Source organism: Chiloscyllium plagiosum, chromosome 26 (assembly GCF_004010195.1).
Source record: "Chiloscyllium plagiosum isolate BGI_BamShark_2017 chromosome 26, ASM401019v2, whole genome shotgun sequence".
In the NCBI taxonomy this organism is placed as follows: Eukaryota; Metazoa; Chordata; class Chondrichthyes; order Orectolobiformes; family Hemiscylliidae; genus Chiloscyllium; species Chiloscyllium plagiosum.
The window spans coordinates 49397581-49415737 of NC_057735.1; the positions used below are offsets into that span (position 1 = coordinate 49397581).

The 18157-nt window shown below is 40.1% G+C and overlaps 1 protein-coding gene across 2 annotated transcripts in view; it reads left to right on the forward strand.

The window, feature by feature from the left end:
* The window catches only part of sycp3 (synaptonemal complex protein 3), a 90960-nt gene that overhangs the window by 31588 nt on the left and 41215 nt on the right, over positions 1-18157 (forward strand). For both annotated transcript variants that reach the window (XM_043716300.1, XM_043716301.1), the window contains exons 4-5: positions 7776-7810; positions 11320-11437. In XM_043716300.1, the coding sequence (XP_043572235.1) occupies positions 7776-7810; positions 11320-11437 (153 nt within the window). The remainder of the gene's footprint in view (positions 1-7775; positions 7811-11319; positions 11438-18157) is intronic.

Here is an 18157-nt window from a genome sequence, read left to right on the forward strand (position 1 = left end):
AGAATGCAACTTTAAAAAAAAGTTTTTTTTTGTGATTTACACATGAAAGAAGTGAAACTATCACTGTATTCTAACAGATGAAAGGCTTAACAGACAATCAATTTTTCAATGTATAATTTCAGTTACATCACACTGCAAATTTTTGCTATAAATTCTGTGTTACGATCGAGCCCTCCACTATCACCTGATGAAGGAGCGTCGCTCCGAAAGCTAGTGTGCTTCCAATTAAACCTGTTGGACTATAACCTGGTGTTGTGTGATTTTTAACTTAATACTGTTAGTGTCCTAGTGCCTGCAGATGCTGTTGTCCGGTTTGCATTTTCTACCATCTGCTAGCGGGAAATGAATGCTATGGTTGTTTTTTCAAGTGGTCTTTTTGATGCTTTCATAGATTTTCAGGCACTCACTAATTCAGTTATCTGCTCTGACAATTCAGTGTCTGAAAAGCTGTATTTGTTGCCCTGATAAGTTGATGTATCAATTCCTATGGGGTTTTCTTGACTGTAGGACATGAATCATAAAATTGACTCTTAAACGTTGCTGATATTCTGGAACTCTCCATATCTTTGTAGGATCTTTTTGATTGGCTTCAGATTAGTATTGATGCTGTGTAACCCTCATTTTCAACTGCTGTGAGTATTTTCAAAACTTACCCAACCAGTTATGCAGCTGCATGGTCTATGAAGCTGAGCTGCATTCTTTAATTAAAAGGTATGAACTTGGATAGGAGATCCCTAACCTTCTAGATCATGTTGGGGGAATACTATGGATATGCAGAAATCTGTAATCCTATTATTATAACGATGCCTTCAATACAATTCCTACTGTGCTCTTTGCTTTTTTGCCTTTTCTTGTCACTTTATAGTTTGTTGAGAAGATGTTCTTCTGTTCTCTTTTCAGTGCTGATTATTTTCTGTTTTCTGAATTTTGGGAATTCCTGAATTGTTGGTGCATCTTGTTTGCTGATTCCATGTTTGGTTTTCAAGCTGTATCACCTTTGTTTTGCTTTTTGTCTAAGGAGCAAACCCCACCAGCACACTATCTAATGATAATCCTACTCCTGACAACATTATAATGATGTTCTTGTGCTATCAATATGTAATGTGAAGTATGGTGTCTGTTTACTTGAAAATCTCTGGTGGATGTGCCTGCAGCTAAACTGGCACACACAGTATCACACACACAACTTGTGTCCACTGCTGCAACGCAGAGTGACTGTAGAATCTGAAACAAAAATAAGTATGAAGGAGAAACATCGCAGGTCTAGTAGCGTCAGTTAACTTTTTGAGTTCAGTTGACCCATTGTCAGAACTGTGAACTCTGGTCACATGATGAAGCTGGGTACAATCTGATCTGAATGTTGGGTTTTTTTAAAGTCACATCACACTTAAAGTACTAATTAAATACCACATGGATTAAAGAGGCTGTTGATAGAAATGGTATTTGGATTTGATTTTTGTACAGAACTGGTTATTCTTACACACACAAGAGAGTGATGATGATAATTGCTTTATATACTTGAATTGTAGTAACAATGCATGGTGAATGGTTTTGCCAGACATGCTTTGAGAGGCGGCCAAAGGAGCAATCAATTGTGCATATACTTGTTGATAATAGCATCACTTGAGATAATCTACCGGGATATGTAAATGTTTATATTGCATTGAGGTTGCTGTTGGCATTGCTGATAAGCAGTGAATTTTAATTTATTTAGGACCAAGGTTGATGTTATCCTGATAATAAAACCAAAGATAATTGCTACCTCAATAAAAAAAATTACAATGAGCTGCTTTTAAAACAGAAAATGCTACAAATATTCAGCATGTTTAGCAGCAATTGTAGAGAGTGAAGCAGCCTCGAACTTCCATCTTCGAGTTAGGCTATTTCTTGGCATCACAATCCCACCACTATTGATGTGTCCTACCAGTTTACAGCAGAATCTAATTCAGAAGGTTCCAGTGCTTTAAGCATGAATGTCTCCAGGTGCTCTTTAATTTGACTTTCTGCAGGAATATACAATTATAGTAATGTTGAATTCCTGCTCAGTGCAGAATACCTGGGAAAGTCAATCATGAGAAGTAAGATTAGATTAGATTAGATTACAGTGTAGAAACAGGCCCTTCGGCCCAACAAGTCCACACCGACCCGCCGAAGCGAAACCCACCCATACCCCTACATTTACCCCTTACCTAACACTACGGGCAATTTAGTATGGCCAATTCACCTGACCCTGCACATCTTTGTGATGTGGGAGGAAACCGGAGCACCCGGAGGAAACCCACGCAGACACGGGGAGAACGTGCAAACTCCACACAGTCAGTCGCCTGAGGCGGGAATTGAACCCGGATCTCTGGCGCTGTGAGGCAGCAGTGCTAACCACTGTGCCACCGTGCCGCCCAAAGTAAGGTTGGCTAAGGAATGATAGTGTAGACACCTTGTCATTGCTCCTGGCCAACTCTTCCATTAAAATCCTTCTTCTTATCCCTGGAGTCAACTTCAAGTGCAAGGCCATGCAGAATCTCATCTTTCTTGGTATCACGTATGCTGATAGTGATGACAAACTGGTTTTCCTGTTTAGATAAAAGTCGATCTGAAAAAGCAAACAGAAGATTGTGAATTGCTGAAAATTGAGTTTTTAATTGTAATTTTAACAGTTAAGAGGATGTCAACTTTGACTATGCCTGATCAGAAAAGTGTACAATCAGCTCCACACTTTGTCAATTGAAACAAACTTCACTAAGTGCTGTGATGTCAGTGTCCAGCCTGGTGAATACTTTGGCTATGTGTCCAGAAGGTCTTTTGGGATGTCTGATCATCTGAATGTGAGAATATGTGAACATTGCAGCATGCATGTTGCAAGATATTTTGTCTCTCTCGGATTTTATTTTCACTGTTTCTTACCTTTTCATCCCTGGAGGAGATGCTCATGGTTGTGGTAGCCACCCAGGTTTTTTTTGAGATATGCAATGTTTGGGCAAATTTTGCAGGCCCTTGGATGAACGTCCATTCTTCATCTGCAGGTCTGTGCCAATGCCTGCACTCATCAGACATCTGATTTTAATGTAATAGCACTCTGGAACCCCCTCAGCCTCCGCTTTAGTGTGAACTGTCTGTTACTTAATTTGGGATCTGCTTCCTGAACATGCCAAACATCTCTCTTGAGGTATCCTCATTCGTAAGTAGAGTTTCATATACCCTAACATCTGTTTGCTGTATTACTATGACCTCTGGTGATGGATTTAATTTATACATTGCTCCTGTCACCATACATGATGGAAAATTACCCACAAATCTATTCTTGTAACAGTTTTGTCTCTTAAGCTTCAACTGGACTTTGAGACCTCAGCATAGTTATGGGCTTAGATGTCCCCTTGGCAGATAAAAATCTCCTCTGTGTACTACTCCTATACTTACGATAGTGTCCACCTCCAGTTTCTTAAATGTAAAGGGATGATGGTCAGCTGCTGTCTTGCTGGAGATGGCCGTTGCATGGTATTTATGTGGTGCAAATGTTACTTGCCATTTATCAGACCAAGCCTAGATATTGTCCAGGTTTGGCTGCGTTTGGACATGGTCTGGGAACTGAATAATACGATCATCAGTGAACATTCCTGCATCTAACTTTAGGATGGAGAGAAGGTCATTGATGAAGTTGAAAATGATTGGACCAAGGACTACCCTGAGGAACTCCTGCAGAGATATCCTGGAGCAGAAATATCAGACCTCCAACAACCCTCTTCTTTGTAACCGATATAACTCCAACCATCAGAGAGATTTCCCCCTCATTCCTTTATGGTTTCTCAATGCTGCATTCCAGCAAATGTGGTCATTATGTCAAGGACAGTCACATTCACCTCCCCGCTGAAATTTAGTTCTTTTGTCCATGTTTGAACCAAGGGTGTAATGGGGTCAGGAGCTGAGTAACCCTGGCAGAACCTGAAATAACTCCATGAAGGCTGGTATCCCATCACCAAGTTACCCTTTATTCACACATGTATTGTAGATAACACTGATCTAGCAAGCTCAGAGCTGGCTTCAAGAACCTCTGTCATTCCTGTTTATATATGTCAGCCAGGACTCCCTGATTGGACCAGGTTAATTCCCCAGTCAGGGAATTCATTCTGTAAGGTCCACCTGGCTGACCTCGTTCTAATCCCTACAGAACCCAAACTGGATGTTAGTGAGCAGATTATTACTAAGCAAGTGCGACTTGATAGCATTGTTTGGTTACCCCTTCCATCACTTTACTGACAACTGTGAACTGAGTTCACAAAGAAGTGAATGAGAAAATGTTTTGGTTGGTGCAAATCTGGTTTCTGTTCTGGCCTGACTAGTCCGTCTCTGTTTTGTTCACAGTTCAAGCTGTTCAGCTATCTGAGATAATGTTGACAGGCTGAGGACCTTTGTCATTGATTTGTGGATGAGGGAGCAGTTAACAAATAGCTTCATTTGTAAACAACCCCTCAAATCTAGGTCTTCTGCCCATTCTGAAATCCCCTGCTACATAAATGATGTTCACAATAGATATCAAATTCCTTACCTTCAATACCACTCTCATTATTGTCAACAACCTTTCCCTACTCACCCATTCCAACCCCGGCAACACTAACCCTGAATGCCCCCATTTATTAGCCATGGGGAAAAAATCTTTTTAATACTCAGATACAATTCTGTTCAAACTTTACATCACTATTTTCAACACTGCATGTCAGTATGGTTCTCAGTGTAAAGGTTACAGGATGACACAGAACTGAGAGAAGCTAAGACCTCCTTTTTCACTGAAACCTAAATTTCAGAATGGACTGTAAATCGTTATCTATTTCTTGTACTTACCCCTGACTTCCTTTCTGAAATTGATTACACTAAGCTACAATTAGGACTAACTCCCGATGGTCTTTATTCTCATTCAGTGCAAAGCAACCAAACTTCCATATCCAGATTCACATCTCTCACAGTGGTCATTTTCACCTTATGTGTATTGTTGTGAAGGTAGATTAGAGAAAGGAGTTGTAAATAGTTGTTAGTTAAGCATTCTGTGTTAAACTTTAAGAAATAAAGTTGTTAATTTTCACTTTAGGTAGTTCTTGGCCTCCCGAATTTGAATAGATTACTACATGGGGTAAATCTTTTCTGTGTTGCTGGTTTACATTAGCAGAGGGGGGTTACCCCTGTTGTAACAATTTGGGGGCTCATCCAGGATTTGAACTGGTCTAGACAGATTTGAATAGATTTGTGGGTGTGAAAAGTCCTAGCAGCTTTAAACACTTGCAGGTTAGTATCCTAGATCTTTAAATAAAACAAAGCTGAGACAATTTGTTTAATTTCAGTGAGTTGTGGTTGATTAAACTAAAAGTGAGAGAAATGGCTCTTAAAATTGCTAAAGAGGATCTTGGATTTGAAGATGATTCTCAAATTTGCCAAGAAAGTTTAGAAGGTAAGAAATAGGCCATACTTTTAGAATAAGCAAATAAGTTAGATTTAGGTTTAACCAAGGACGAAAGTAAAGCTGAAATTGTAAGGGAGTTACTCAAGCACTTAGGTGTGTCAGAGAAACAGACAAGGGCAGTAGAGGTAGGAAAACTTAAACTACAATTGAGGAAAATGGAGTTACAAGATTAACAGAGAGAGAAAAGAAAAAAAGAAAGAAGGTTCTTAGCTGAGCAGAGAGAGAGAGAGAATAAAGGGAGAGACCAAAAGAGAGAGCATTTGAACTTGAAGTTGCTATTTTGTCTGCAAAGTTAAGTTAACAGGATGCAGAATTAAAAAGAAAGTAATGATGTTTACAAATATGTCAAAACTCTCCGCATTCTGGTGTGAAAGATGTTGGAGCCTTCTTTATTTCATTTGAAAAATTTGCGAGGCAGACGGAATAGTCCGAGGATTTACGGGTAATGCTAGTTCAAACTAAACTGGTCAGCAGAGTTAGTGAGATATTTGGTAAAAACAATGACTGCAGATGCTGGAAACCAGATTCTGGATCAGTGGTGCTGGAAGAGCACAGCAGTTCAGGCTGCTCGTTGGATGCTTAGTGAGATATTTGCCGCACTATCAGATAAGGCATCAAGAGATGATGAAGAGATTAAACAGGCTATTTTGAGTGCTTATGAATTGGTACCAGAAGCATATAGACAGCGGTTCAGAAACACAAAGAAGGAACCAGTCAGACTTCTTTAACAGGTGGTAATTTCTTACCAGTGTTCTCTACTCGTTCGTTCGTAGTGTAGGTTGAGTTCAAAAGAATTAAACATAGTCATTTTGATTGATAGGTGCATGCTTTAAAAATAGATAAGACCTTTGAGGCTATATGAGAGATTATTCTGCTGGAGGAGTTTAAAAACTCCCTTCCAGAGATGGTAAGAATTCATGTGGAAGGACAGAAAGTTCAGGAAATGAGAAGGGCAGCAGAATTAGCAAATGAGTACATTTTGGTGCAAAGACCAGCTTCTGGCCAGAATTTCATCCTGTGAGGGATAGAAGTTCGGAGAAGAGGAGATCCTTCACAATGAACGAATGAGTAGAGAACACTGGTAAGAAATTACCACCTGTTAAAGAAGCCCAAGAGGGTGGACAGGAGGTGAGAGGCCTCAGGTGTTTTCACTGTAATGGAGTGGGACACAGAAAATTACACTGCCGGTGGTTTTCCCCTTTCCATAAGATCCTTCTAGAATCCCTGATGCAGATCCTTGACCATCCCCATGGCAGCAAATACCTCAGTGTCATGATATGTAGTTGAGACTAAAACAACTAGTCTGATTTATTTATAAGGTTATATATGTGGTAATTTAGCATGACCAATATTGCCCAATATGCACATCTTTGGACTGTGGGAGGAAACCAGAGCACCTGGAGCAAATCCACGCAGATAAGGGGAGAATGTGCAAAGCTCCACACAGACAGTTGCACGAGGGCAGAGTCTAACCTGGATCCCTGGCGCTGCGAGGCAGAAGTGCTAACTGCTGAGCCACCATGCCACCCTCTTCCTCTTTAGAATCCAAGTTACTAAACAATGATAGTATATTGTGAACTTTCATTACAGGTCTAACCAAGATTCAGTACAGATTTCACACAATCTCTCTACTTTCCAATCCTAACCAAAACTAATTCTAGAAATTAGTTTGAGCATTTGCTTTGCTTTTTATAGTTTTATTCATCTACCACACTGTTTATGATTTATTTGTAGTCTAAGATTTCTGTGTTTGTCGGCCATATTTAAATTTTTACTAACTACTTTTTCCCCCCAAAATGTATTAATTAGCACTTGGTGTTGAAATTCATTTGTCATTTAAAGTGCAGTCTACAAATTTATAAATATTTTCTGGTATATTTTTGTACTTCACCTTTGCATTTTAATTTGTTTTTGCCATTTCTCCCATTCTTTTTGTGCTCCTTAGTCTTGCCCTCCCCTGTGGTCTGTGTTTTTAGTGTATGAATCTTTCTTGCCCTGAACTTTTCATCTGTGTTGATATTGATTCACAGAATCTCCCTAGTGTTTGTTCTTATGTTTAGCAATATTTTTATTATACTTCCTTAAATGCCATTTCATATGTTTCCTATTGACGTTCAGCTTCATGGTTTGTCAACATTATTGTCATCGTATATTCAGAATTCCCCTACCCATTAGTCTCCCCGAAAGTAATTCACTTTTAGCTTTGCTTTAATCCTATGAACAAATTTGAGCATACAACCGATGAAGGCCACAGTTAACTGATGATGTTTGATCTGAATAGTTCATGATGATTAGATGTGAATTAATTGCTCTTATCTTATGGTTTTAGTGGTGATGTGGCCACCATGCTTGAACGGTTTGGAGGTAAGTGCTTTTATTTTGCACTTGAATATTCTACCAAAAGCTCCTATTATATATAACATGGCATTTTAAAAAAAGGCAGAAAATGCTAGAAGTACAGTGCAAGTCAGGTAGCTTGCATGGAGAAAGAAACAATGGATCGGATTGTATATACTGCTGTCCCAGGTGTCAAGCTAACCATCCTCCCATCCATCCCTGAGCACATCCCTATAATCAGGGGTGGGGTGAATGTGCGCTGACATTGTCAACCTGTGTCATTTTAAATAAATAATAAAGGGTCAGTTGAGCTTGTTAAAGGCTCGGTTATCTCAATAGTATGCTGTCCATTCTATACAATTGGTGTGGTTGGGTCTACACAGCCTATTTTCTTTTAAAAGGCCAAGAAACAATCTTCAGGAATGCCTGTTGCATATTGGAGACACTCCCCCCGAAGATAGCACTTCCTTCCTCCCATCCTGGATTTTAATACCCACCTCTGCACCCCTTTGTCCCTTCCTAAAATGATCATGCCCTCCTTGCCCAATGCCCCTGACATGGTCTGTCTTACTTCCAGTCCAGGATCCATTGGCGCCTTCATCCTGAGACTGCTGCAGTTTCAGTGTATTCACTGCCAACCTCCTAGCATTATGGGCACTGCAGGAACTGCTGAGAAATCTTGTCACTGAGGGACAAAAATTGCACTCTGTCCTTTGTTAAACCACCCACGTTGTATTATGAGGCTGATGTATTTTCCTCGATTGTAAAGTGACTGACTTTTAAGATAGGTGTGGGGGTTCGCACACAAGCAGTCTTGTCCCCATCCAGTAAAAGTTTGTCCATTATTTTGTTTCAGGTTGATGAATTTTCATCAGAATTGTTCTAAAAAAAAAACATTAACTTGAAGTGTTAACTCTGCTTCCTTCTCATCAGATACTGCCAGACCTACTGATAACTTCAAGCATTACTTTCAACATCCATAGTAGTTGCTTTTTTTAAACAATGATGTGTTTTGGTTACAAATGGAGAAACAGAATGTGATCTTAATTAAAATTGAAGTCACTTGATTTCAGAAGAATTAATTGAGTCATTGTTATTGAGCTTTAAAGAGATTACCACGATGCTTTCCATTTATTTTTATTTCATTCTTGCAGAATAGGAATAGTCACCACATGCTTGTCAAAAGTTATATGTGATAGTATTCCAAATGATGAAAAACAAGAACTGTGAGCATTTGTAGAATGCCTATAAACACTTGTGTATTAAAGCAGCTGTTCAAAAGATGAGCCAGAGTTTAACATGTATCAGATGCTAGCCCCACAACTAAGTCTTATGATTCTCCTCCCTAACACGAGCTGACTTTCTTTCCAACACCGAATCACCAAGGATATAATTAGAAGAAAAAGTACAGGAAATCAAGGGATGAATGCAAATTTCTCCAGCTTTCTCATTTCCCCTCCCCCCACCTTTTCTCAGTCCTACCTTTTATCTTAGCCTGCTTTGCACACCCTCCTCATTCCTGAAGAAGGGCTTATGCCCGAAACGTCGATTCTCCTGTTCCTTTGATGCTGCCTGACCTGCTGCGCTTTTCCAGCAAACATTTTTAAGCTCTGATCTCCAGCATCTGCAGTCCTCACTTTCTCCTTCAGGAAATCAAAGCCCAGATGAGCACGACTGACACCTGAATACAGAAAACAAAATTCATAAATCTATTTTAGTGAGGTTATATCAACCTTAATCTTGTGATCCACTCCAAATTATGTACTTAAAGGCCACAATATCAAAATGGTTAGAAAGAAATTTTGAGAATTTGACCTGAGGTGAGAATAGATAAATGCTTCCTCAGGTGGAAAACATTCAATCATAGAGTCACACAGCAGAAAAACAGACCTTTTGGCCCACCATCTCTATGCCAACCAACAAACACCAAACTGCACTAATCCATTTACCTGTACTTGGTATGTGGCCTACTATACCCTGGCACATAAGAACTAATCCTATGAAATAAATTAGTTATCCATTTCCACTGTTCAATCTTGACAGTTATTCCTTACATCCAGCCTGGAAACATCTTGTCCTTTGGAGTATTTAATAATTTACCAATAAAACTTCCAAACCTTTATAGGCAGCTATCTGAGTCATATATAAAAGAGCTCATTGTGCTCAAAAAGCATATCAGCTTTTGCTGCAATTCTGTGCCAAATGTCCAAGGTGGAAAGGCAAATATTTTTAATATTCAAGTCTTACTTTTAATTAACATTAATCATCTAATCAAGTATAAAATATACTCAGCTCATTTAACATGAGTGGGGGCCCACACTTGCTGAGTATATTTGGCTTGATATTCTGAGATTTTTTTAAAAGAAGTAGTGGTGACCTTTTTTGTGGTTGCTTTTTACCAATTAAATCATAAAACAGAAAATACTATGCCTTGGGGTTGAAGTGCCTGAGCTTTATTTCCTTTGCTTCAGACTTTATGTAGATATTTTCACAAGTAACATTGAAATGAATATTCCTATTAAATTGCATATATCTCATATTGCCAGTATAAACAGATCAAAGTACTTTAGGATTATTATATAAATGAGGCAGAAGCATTAAAAACACACTTTGCAAAAATTCAGGCTATACTTTCTTTTTAACTGTCTCATTTTACGGATAAATTCAGCTAATAAAACTAAGTTACCGGGATTTACAGACTGACAATGCTCACAAGCTACAGGTTAAACTGAGATACCCCTTCTCCTTCAGCAGATCTTTGCTCATCAGTGCGCATTTTAAAGTGTAATCTACAAAATTGTGCAAGCTATACAATTTAAAACTTAAGAGGTACATGTAAAACGCTGTTAAGATTCTTACAGTACTGCAGTTCTAGGCTCTATTTGATAGGAAAGATGTTGAGTCTATAGAGTGTGCACAGTGCAGGTTCAATACAGTGTTGCCTGGAATGGGGAAATGCAAATATAAAGAAACTTGGCTTTCTTTCTGATTTGAACAATACTGGGTGAGATGATCAAAGTGTTTCAAGTGATAAAAAGGTTTGATAGTTGATAGTATGGAAAGAAGCTAACAGTTTCCAGCAGAATGGGGGCCTAGAATGTTGAACCAATGATGTGGATGAAATGTGTAAGTTTCTTTACAGGGCTGTGAATTCACATCCAAATTCAAGGATAGATGGATAAAGGAAAGTTATTGGAGCAGGGCAGATAAATGTGATCAGAACCATTTAATTGTGCGGAAAGTAAACGCTGACACAGCCTGGCTGGCCATAAAAATCTGTTTAAATGTTCTATATAATGATTGTTTGATACTGTTCCTCATAACTGGGGTAAAGAACTGGGAATTAAGATGAATATAATCAGTAGCTAACCCTGCCCTTGAATTAAGAACAATGCTGATATTGACAAGTAACTCAAATTTGAGGCACTTTTGGGAACTTTCATCTGGGGGTGGGAGTTCAAAACAAACTTGTTAAAATATATTAGTAGACAAGTTGGTTTTGCAATTTTTCTCGCTTCTTGTTCATTCCTGTGCAGCTGATATTAATAAAGCTATCCTGGCTAAGAAGAAACGACTGGAGGTGTACACGAAATCATCATTAAAGACCAGCAACCAAAAGATAGAACAAGTGTGGAAGGTGCAACAACAAGAAAGGTAATCCAAAGATCTATTTCAGTACTTGTTCATTCATCCTGCAAATTTGTATAAAAATTCTAAATGTATGTAGAACTGTTATAAAGAAAGGAATTAGCCCACATCTCTTTATGCCACTTGTTTTATTCTGTGCTTGGATTAGGAACATATCCCACTGTTTCAATGCTCTACCACATAGTTCTGATCTCAAGGAAACTCTAATCAAAGCCAGAACTTTCTGCAGTTAAGTGTGATTGTATAGGAGGTGTTACAACACTATTAAACTAGTTTAACTAGATTTCTTTGAGTTAGATACCTGATGTCAGTAGGGTTCATTATGTTTAGCTGCCTCCAAGCAAAACTGCTAGGAATCCACGTAATCATAGTCTCTAGTGCAAAGGCAAAATACAGCAGGTGCTATAAATCTGAAATAATAACAAAAAAAGGTATGAGGTTGTGATCTTGAAAGATAATTCTGTTTCTCTCCACAGATGCTGCCTGAACTGCTGAGGTTTTCCAACATATTTGATTTGTTTCTCAGCAAAGTTTTTGTGTGCTCCCTGAGATGCGAAACCTCTTCAAACATGTTTACCTAAATTTAGAGAATTTGCTGCAGGTGGGCAGTTGGTAAACTTTAGACCTGTTTTTTATTCCTCAGAGTTTATGTAGAGATAACATTGGGAACTAACTGTACAGTTGAATACTGTTCATTGAGTTAGGGCTATCTCTTAGAACACTTACTTGGAGCAGAGTGAGTAAAATCCTAACACTAGTGTAAATGTATCTCCTTTGGTTTCATCAGTGAGCTAGTCAGGATAGGTCAATCAAGACTGTAGACGTATATTGCTCAGATTTAGGACTTCCACAGATGGGATTAGTTAACTATCTTTGCGTCAGACAGAGTATTCTGAAGTCAATCCAGTATTTTCTCCCCTCATTCTCTTCCTCCAGTAATAAAAAAGGAGTAATGATTTCATCAAGAGAATAGGGGTGGGAATGATGTCATGTTGTCACTGGAGTATGTTCTGGGGACAATGGTTTGAATCCCACCAAGACGGATGGTGGAATGTGAATTCAGTTAATAAATCTGGGATTAAAAGCTAGTTGTTGTGGTTCTGTTCGCCGAGCTGGAAGTTTTTGTTGCAAACGTTTCGTCCCCTGTCTAGGTGACATCCTCAGTGCTTGGGAGCCTCCTGTGAAGGTGTTTCCTCTGGCATTTATAGTGGCCTGTCCCTGCCGCTTCCGGTTGTCAGTTTCAGCTGTCCGCTGTAGTGGCCGGTATATTAAAAGCTAGTGTAATGGTGACCCATGAAACCATTGTCAATTGTTATAAAAACTCTTTTTGTTCACTGATGTTCTTTAGGGAAGGAAAATCTGTCTTCCTACCTGGTGGCCTACATTTGACTCCAGATTCATAACAATGTGGGTGACTCTTAAATGCCCTTTGAAAAGGTTTGCCAAGCCACTTAATTGCTATTGATGAAAAGAACAAAATCAAATGGACCACTTGGCGTCAACCAAGGCATTGGAAACAAGATCCACCAGCAAATGCCCATCCAAGCTGAACACCATCTTGACTTGGAATTATGTCACTGTTGCTGAGTCAAATTCCTGAAACTCCCTCCCTAACACCCCTGTGAGTGTACCTATGGTTCAAGAGGTGGTTCCCTACCGCCTTCTCAAGGCAATTACTGAAGAATAATAAATGCTGGGCTGAGCCAGGAATGCCCATATCTTATGAGTGAATAAAAAAATGTAGTCAAGGTTTGGTACTCGCTACCTGAAAGATGGTAGATGCTAAAACTCTACACATTTTGAAACTTGGAATGCTGTAACCTCTTGAGATACGAATCAAAAACTGGAAACTGGTAGTAGAATGGATAACTCTCATCCAGTCAACACAGGTTTATGGGCTGAGTGGTCTTCTGTGCTGTAAAATGTCTATGGCTCTTTCATATAGATGACAGTGCATCCTCCTGTACATTTTGAGAATCAATATTACAACATTATCAGAAACAATTCAGACTTCTGATAGAATTGATATTCTCAGTAAGCAACAGGAATGGCAAATGGTGAAATCTGAGGTTGTTTAGATGGCCAGGCTTATTATTTGAAACTACAATAATGCAGAATTTTACCCTCTCTGGAGGGCAAAGGTAATGAAGAGTTTGGTGAAAAATAGGGAGAGAATGATTTAAGAAATCAGATTCTCAACATAGAGATAAATTTTCTCGAGTTTCCTCCAAACCTTTAATGGTGACTTCAGAATCACATTCGTGAGTAGCAACAGTAGTGTGTCCACACTTTTACATCTCATTACAGACCCAACTTCTCCTTTTTACAACCCACTTCTGATTCTCTCTTCCACCAAGTAACTAGACAATACAGATTCTTCACTGATAAAATAGTCTGTTCCTGGCATTAGCAACTTGCTGATTACTTGTCCTGGTTATCATGTCCCTGCTTTTACTGCACAGTGTCCCTGTATGCTGCATAGCCACCATCCTCCTTGACGGTGCGTTGTCACAACTCTAGCTTGACAAACTACCAGCCTCAACACCAAGCCAGACAGCACTTAAGTCCTTCACTACTTGAATTTGGAGATGCTGGATGCCACGTATCTCACATATCAACTCATATTGAAATTAAATTAGATTAGATTACTTACAGTGTAGAAACAGGCCCTTCGGCCCAATAAGTCCACACCGACCCACCGAAGCGCAACCCACCCAGACCCATTCCCCTACATTTTTCCCTTCACCTAACACTATGGGCAATTTAGCGTGGCCAATTCACCTAACCTGCACATTTTTGGACTGTGGGAGGAAACCGGAGCACCCGGAGGAAACCCACACAGACACGGTGAGAATGTGCAAACTCCACACAGTCAGTCGCCTGAGGCAGGCAATGAACCCGGATTTCTGGCGCTGTGAGGCAGTGGTTAACCACTGTGCCACCGTGTCGCCCGTGAAACCCATTGGTTTTATGCTGACATGGATATGCACATCCTATGGAAGTACTGCCACACTCAATCAATGAACTTGTCCAATTACACACTGGATTGGCCATGTTTAAAACTGCAGGCCAACTGCAAGCAATCTGGATATTATAAATGGGTCAGTCCTGGTGTCCTTGAGATATGAGCCAAGAAGTGGACCAGCTTTTCCTGCAGTGAGAAAAAGGGAGGGATTGAGAATGATTCAAACAGATGCAAAAATAGTTGTGGACATATATTGGCAGGAGGGATGGTGAGGAGTCCCTAATGAATGAGTAGGAAGTACACAGAGCAGACAGTGTTAGTAGTTTAGGAGAATAAGATGGATGTGGGTCCTTGAGTTGGTTCTCTTTCATTCATTCATGGCTTGGGGGTATCATTGGCTGGCCCAGCATTTATTACCCATCCGTGGTAGCCCTTGAGAAGGTGGTGTTGAACTGCCGTCTTAAACCACTGCAGTCTGGGATCAGATTTTATACACATAGATGAAACTCTTTGCAGTTCAGTGCTCTCTGTTTTCCAAATAGATTGGCGTGGTTCAAGAAGGCAACTAAGGATGGGTAATGACACCCACATGCCGTGAGTGAATTTTTGAGAAAAATTCCACTTATTATTGATGTTTTGACCCAACAACACTGAAGGAAGGGAGATATATTTTCCTGTCAATATGGTGAGTGGCTTGGAGGGGATCTTGCATGTGTTCAGTTTATCTACTGATCATGTCCTCCTAGATAGTGGTCATCGGTTTGTAAGATGCTATCTAAGGAGCCTTGCTATATGTGTGCATTGCTTTTATTAGGTTGTATTATACTGTTGTTGCTGAGTTTTGGAGCAAATGTTTGTGGATATGGTGAGAATCATATGGGCAGCTTTGTACTGCGTGATGTCAAGCTTCTTGAGTTTTATTGGAACTGCTCTTATTCAGGAAAGTAGTGACTGTTCAATCATACTTCTGACTTGCGCCTTATAGATGGAGGACAACCTCTGGGGAGTCAGGAGGTGAATACTTGTGGGATTCCTAGCCTCTGATTTGCTTTTGTAGCCACAGTACTTATATAAGTAATGCAGTTCAGCTTCAAGTCAGTGGTAACCCCCAGGATGTTGATAGTGAGGGATTCAGTGATAGTGATGCCCTTGAATGCCAAGAGGCAGTGGTTAGATTGTCTCTTATTAGAGATGGTCATTGCCTGGCATTTGTGTAGTGCGAATCTTACCTGGCAGTTTTCAACTCAACGAGGCTGAAGTGGGTACAGCAAATGCTGGAGATTAGAGTCAAGATTAGAGTGGTGCTGGAAAAGCACAACAGGTCAGGCAGCATCCAAGGAGCAAGAAAATCAACGTTTCGGGCAAAAGCCCTTCACTTTTCAGCTCAAGCCTGGATATTGTCCAGATATTATTGTATTTAATTGTGGCTAGGAAACTACCCTGAAAACCCTGTGCAGAGATATCCTGGGGCTGAGATAACTGAATCCTATTTTAAGTGATTGACATTTTATTGTTAATACTGGAAACATTTTGGATCTCTCTACTAACAGTAAGCTCTGTAGATCGCACTGTACTCTCCAACAAGATTATTTGTAAATCTCAACTTCAATCCTGAGCAGAACAATTTTTATTCACTTATGGGATATGGGCATTGCTGGCTGGCCAGCATTTATTAATCATCCCTAGTTGCCCTTAAGGTGGTAGTGAACTGACTTCTTGAACCACTGCAATCCATATGTTGTGGGTAGAACCCCAATACTGTTCGAGAATTCCAGTAATTTGAGTCAGCGATATTGAAGGAATAGTGATATATCCCCAAGTAAGGATAGTGAGTGCTTAGAGGGAAACTTGTAAGTGTTGGTGTTCCCAAGTATCTGCTGGTCTTGCCTTCTAGATGAAAGTGGGCATGAGTTTAGTATGTGCTGCCAAGAATCTTGAGTGAATTTCTGCAGTGTTTCATCTAGATAGTACACATTGCAGCGACTGAGCATTGGTGATGATGGGAGTGGATATTTGTGAATGCATTGCCAATCAAACGGGCTGCTTTGTCCTGAATAGTGTCCAGTTTCTTGAGTGTTGTTGGAGGTATGCGCATTCAGGCAAGTGGAGAATATTCCATCACACTCCAGAGTTGTGCCTTGTAGATGGTAGAAAGGCTTTGTGAATCATGAGGTGAGTTACTTGTTGAATACTCCTGGCCTTTGATCTGCTTTAATAGCCATTGTATTATTATTTGGTGAGCCAAGTTGAGTTTCTGGTCAATAGTAATCCCCCTAGATGTCAATAGTGGAGCATTAAATGATAGTAATGCTATTGAATGTCATGAGATGACAGTTATATTCAGTCTTATTGGAAATGTTCATTGCCTGGCATTTATATGGTGTAAATGTTACTTGTCACTAGTAAGCCCAAGCCTGGATATTGTCCAGACATTGTTACATTTGAACATGGACTGTTTCAGTGTCAGAGTCGTCATGAGTGGTGCTGAATATTGTGCAATCATCAGCGAACACTTCCAAACTTATAAGAGAGAGAAATGGCTGAAGGTGGTTGGGCCTAGAACACTACCCTGAGGAAGTCCTGCAGAAATGTCCTGGAGCTGAAATGACGGACCTCCAATAACCACAACAATCTTCCCATGTGCCAGGTATGACTCCAATCAGCAGAGGGCTTTACTTGATTCCTATTGATTCCAGTTTATTAGGGCTCTTTGATGTCACACTCCGCTAAATGCAACCTTTATGTCAATGGCTGTCACCCTTGGCTCCCCTCCATATTTGAACCAAGGCTGTAATGAAGTCAGGAGCTCAGTGGCATGGTGGAACCGAAACTGGGCATCGCTGAATAGGTGCTGCTTCACAACACTGTTGATTACTCCTGCCTTCACTTTGCTGAATTTTATGTATGGGACATATCTAGATAATTTTCTACATTCTCAGGTACATGCTAATATTGCAGTTGCACTGGAGCAGCTTGGCTAGGGGTGAAGCAAGTTGTGGAGCACAGGTCTTCAGTACCATTGCCAGAATGTCGTCAGGGCCGTAGCCTTTGCAGTATGCAGTGCCTCCAATGATTTCTTGATATCACATGGAGAGAATTGAATTGGCTGAAGATTGGCATCTGTGATGCTGGGGATACTAGCTGAAGATTGTTGCACATGCTTCAGTCTTACCTTTTGCACAAATGTACTGAGAACAACAGAGATTAGATCTGATCTGTTGGTTGTGGGATTGCTTAGTTCTGCTTATTACTTGCTGCCTATGCTGTTTGGCATGCAAGGAGTCCTGTTTGGTAGCTTCACCAGGTGGTCATCTCATTTTTGGGTATGCCTAGAGCAGCTCCTGGCTTGCCCTCTTACATTCTCTGTTGAACCACGGTTGATCCCCTGGCTTGATAGCACTGATAGAGTGGGAGATAAGCTGGGCAGTAAAGTTGTAAGTTGTGTTGAAGTACAAGTCTATTGTTAGTAGCCGTCGGGGATTCATGGATGCCCAATTTTGAATTGTTAGATCTGTTCAGAGTCTTTCTAATTTAGCACAGTGATAGTGCCATACAATAAGATGTATTCCCAATTTGAAGATGGGATTTCATCTTCCCAAGGATTGTGCACTTGTCACTGTTACCAATACTGTCACAGACAAATGCATCTGCAGTAGGCAGATTGGTGAGGATGAGGTTAAGTGTGTTTGTTTTCCCTCTTGTTAGTTCACCATCTGCCACAGACCCAATCTGGCATCTATGTTCAAAGATTGCATTTTGTT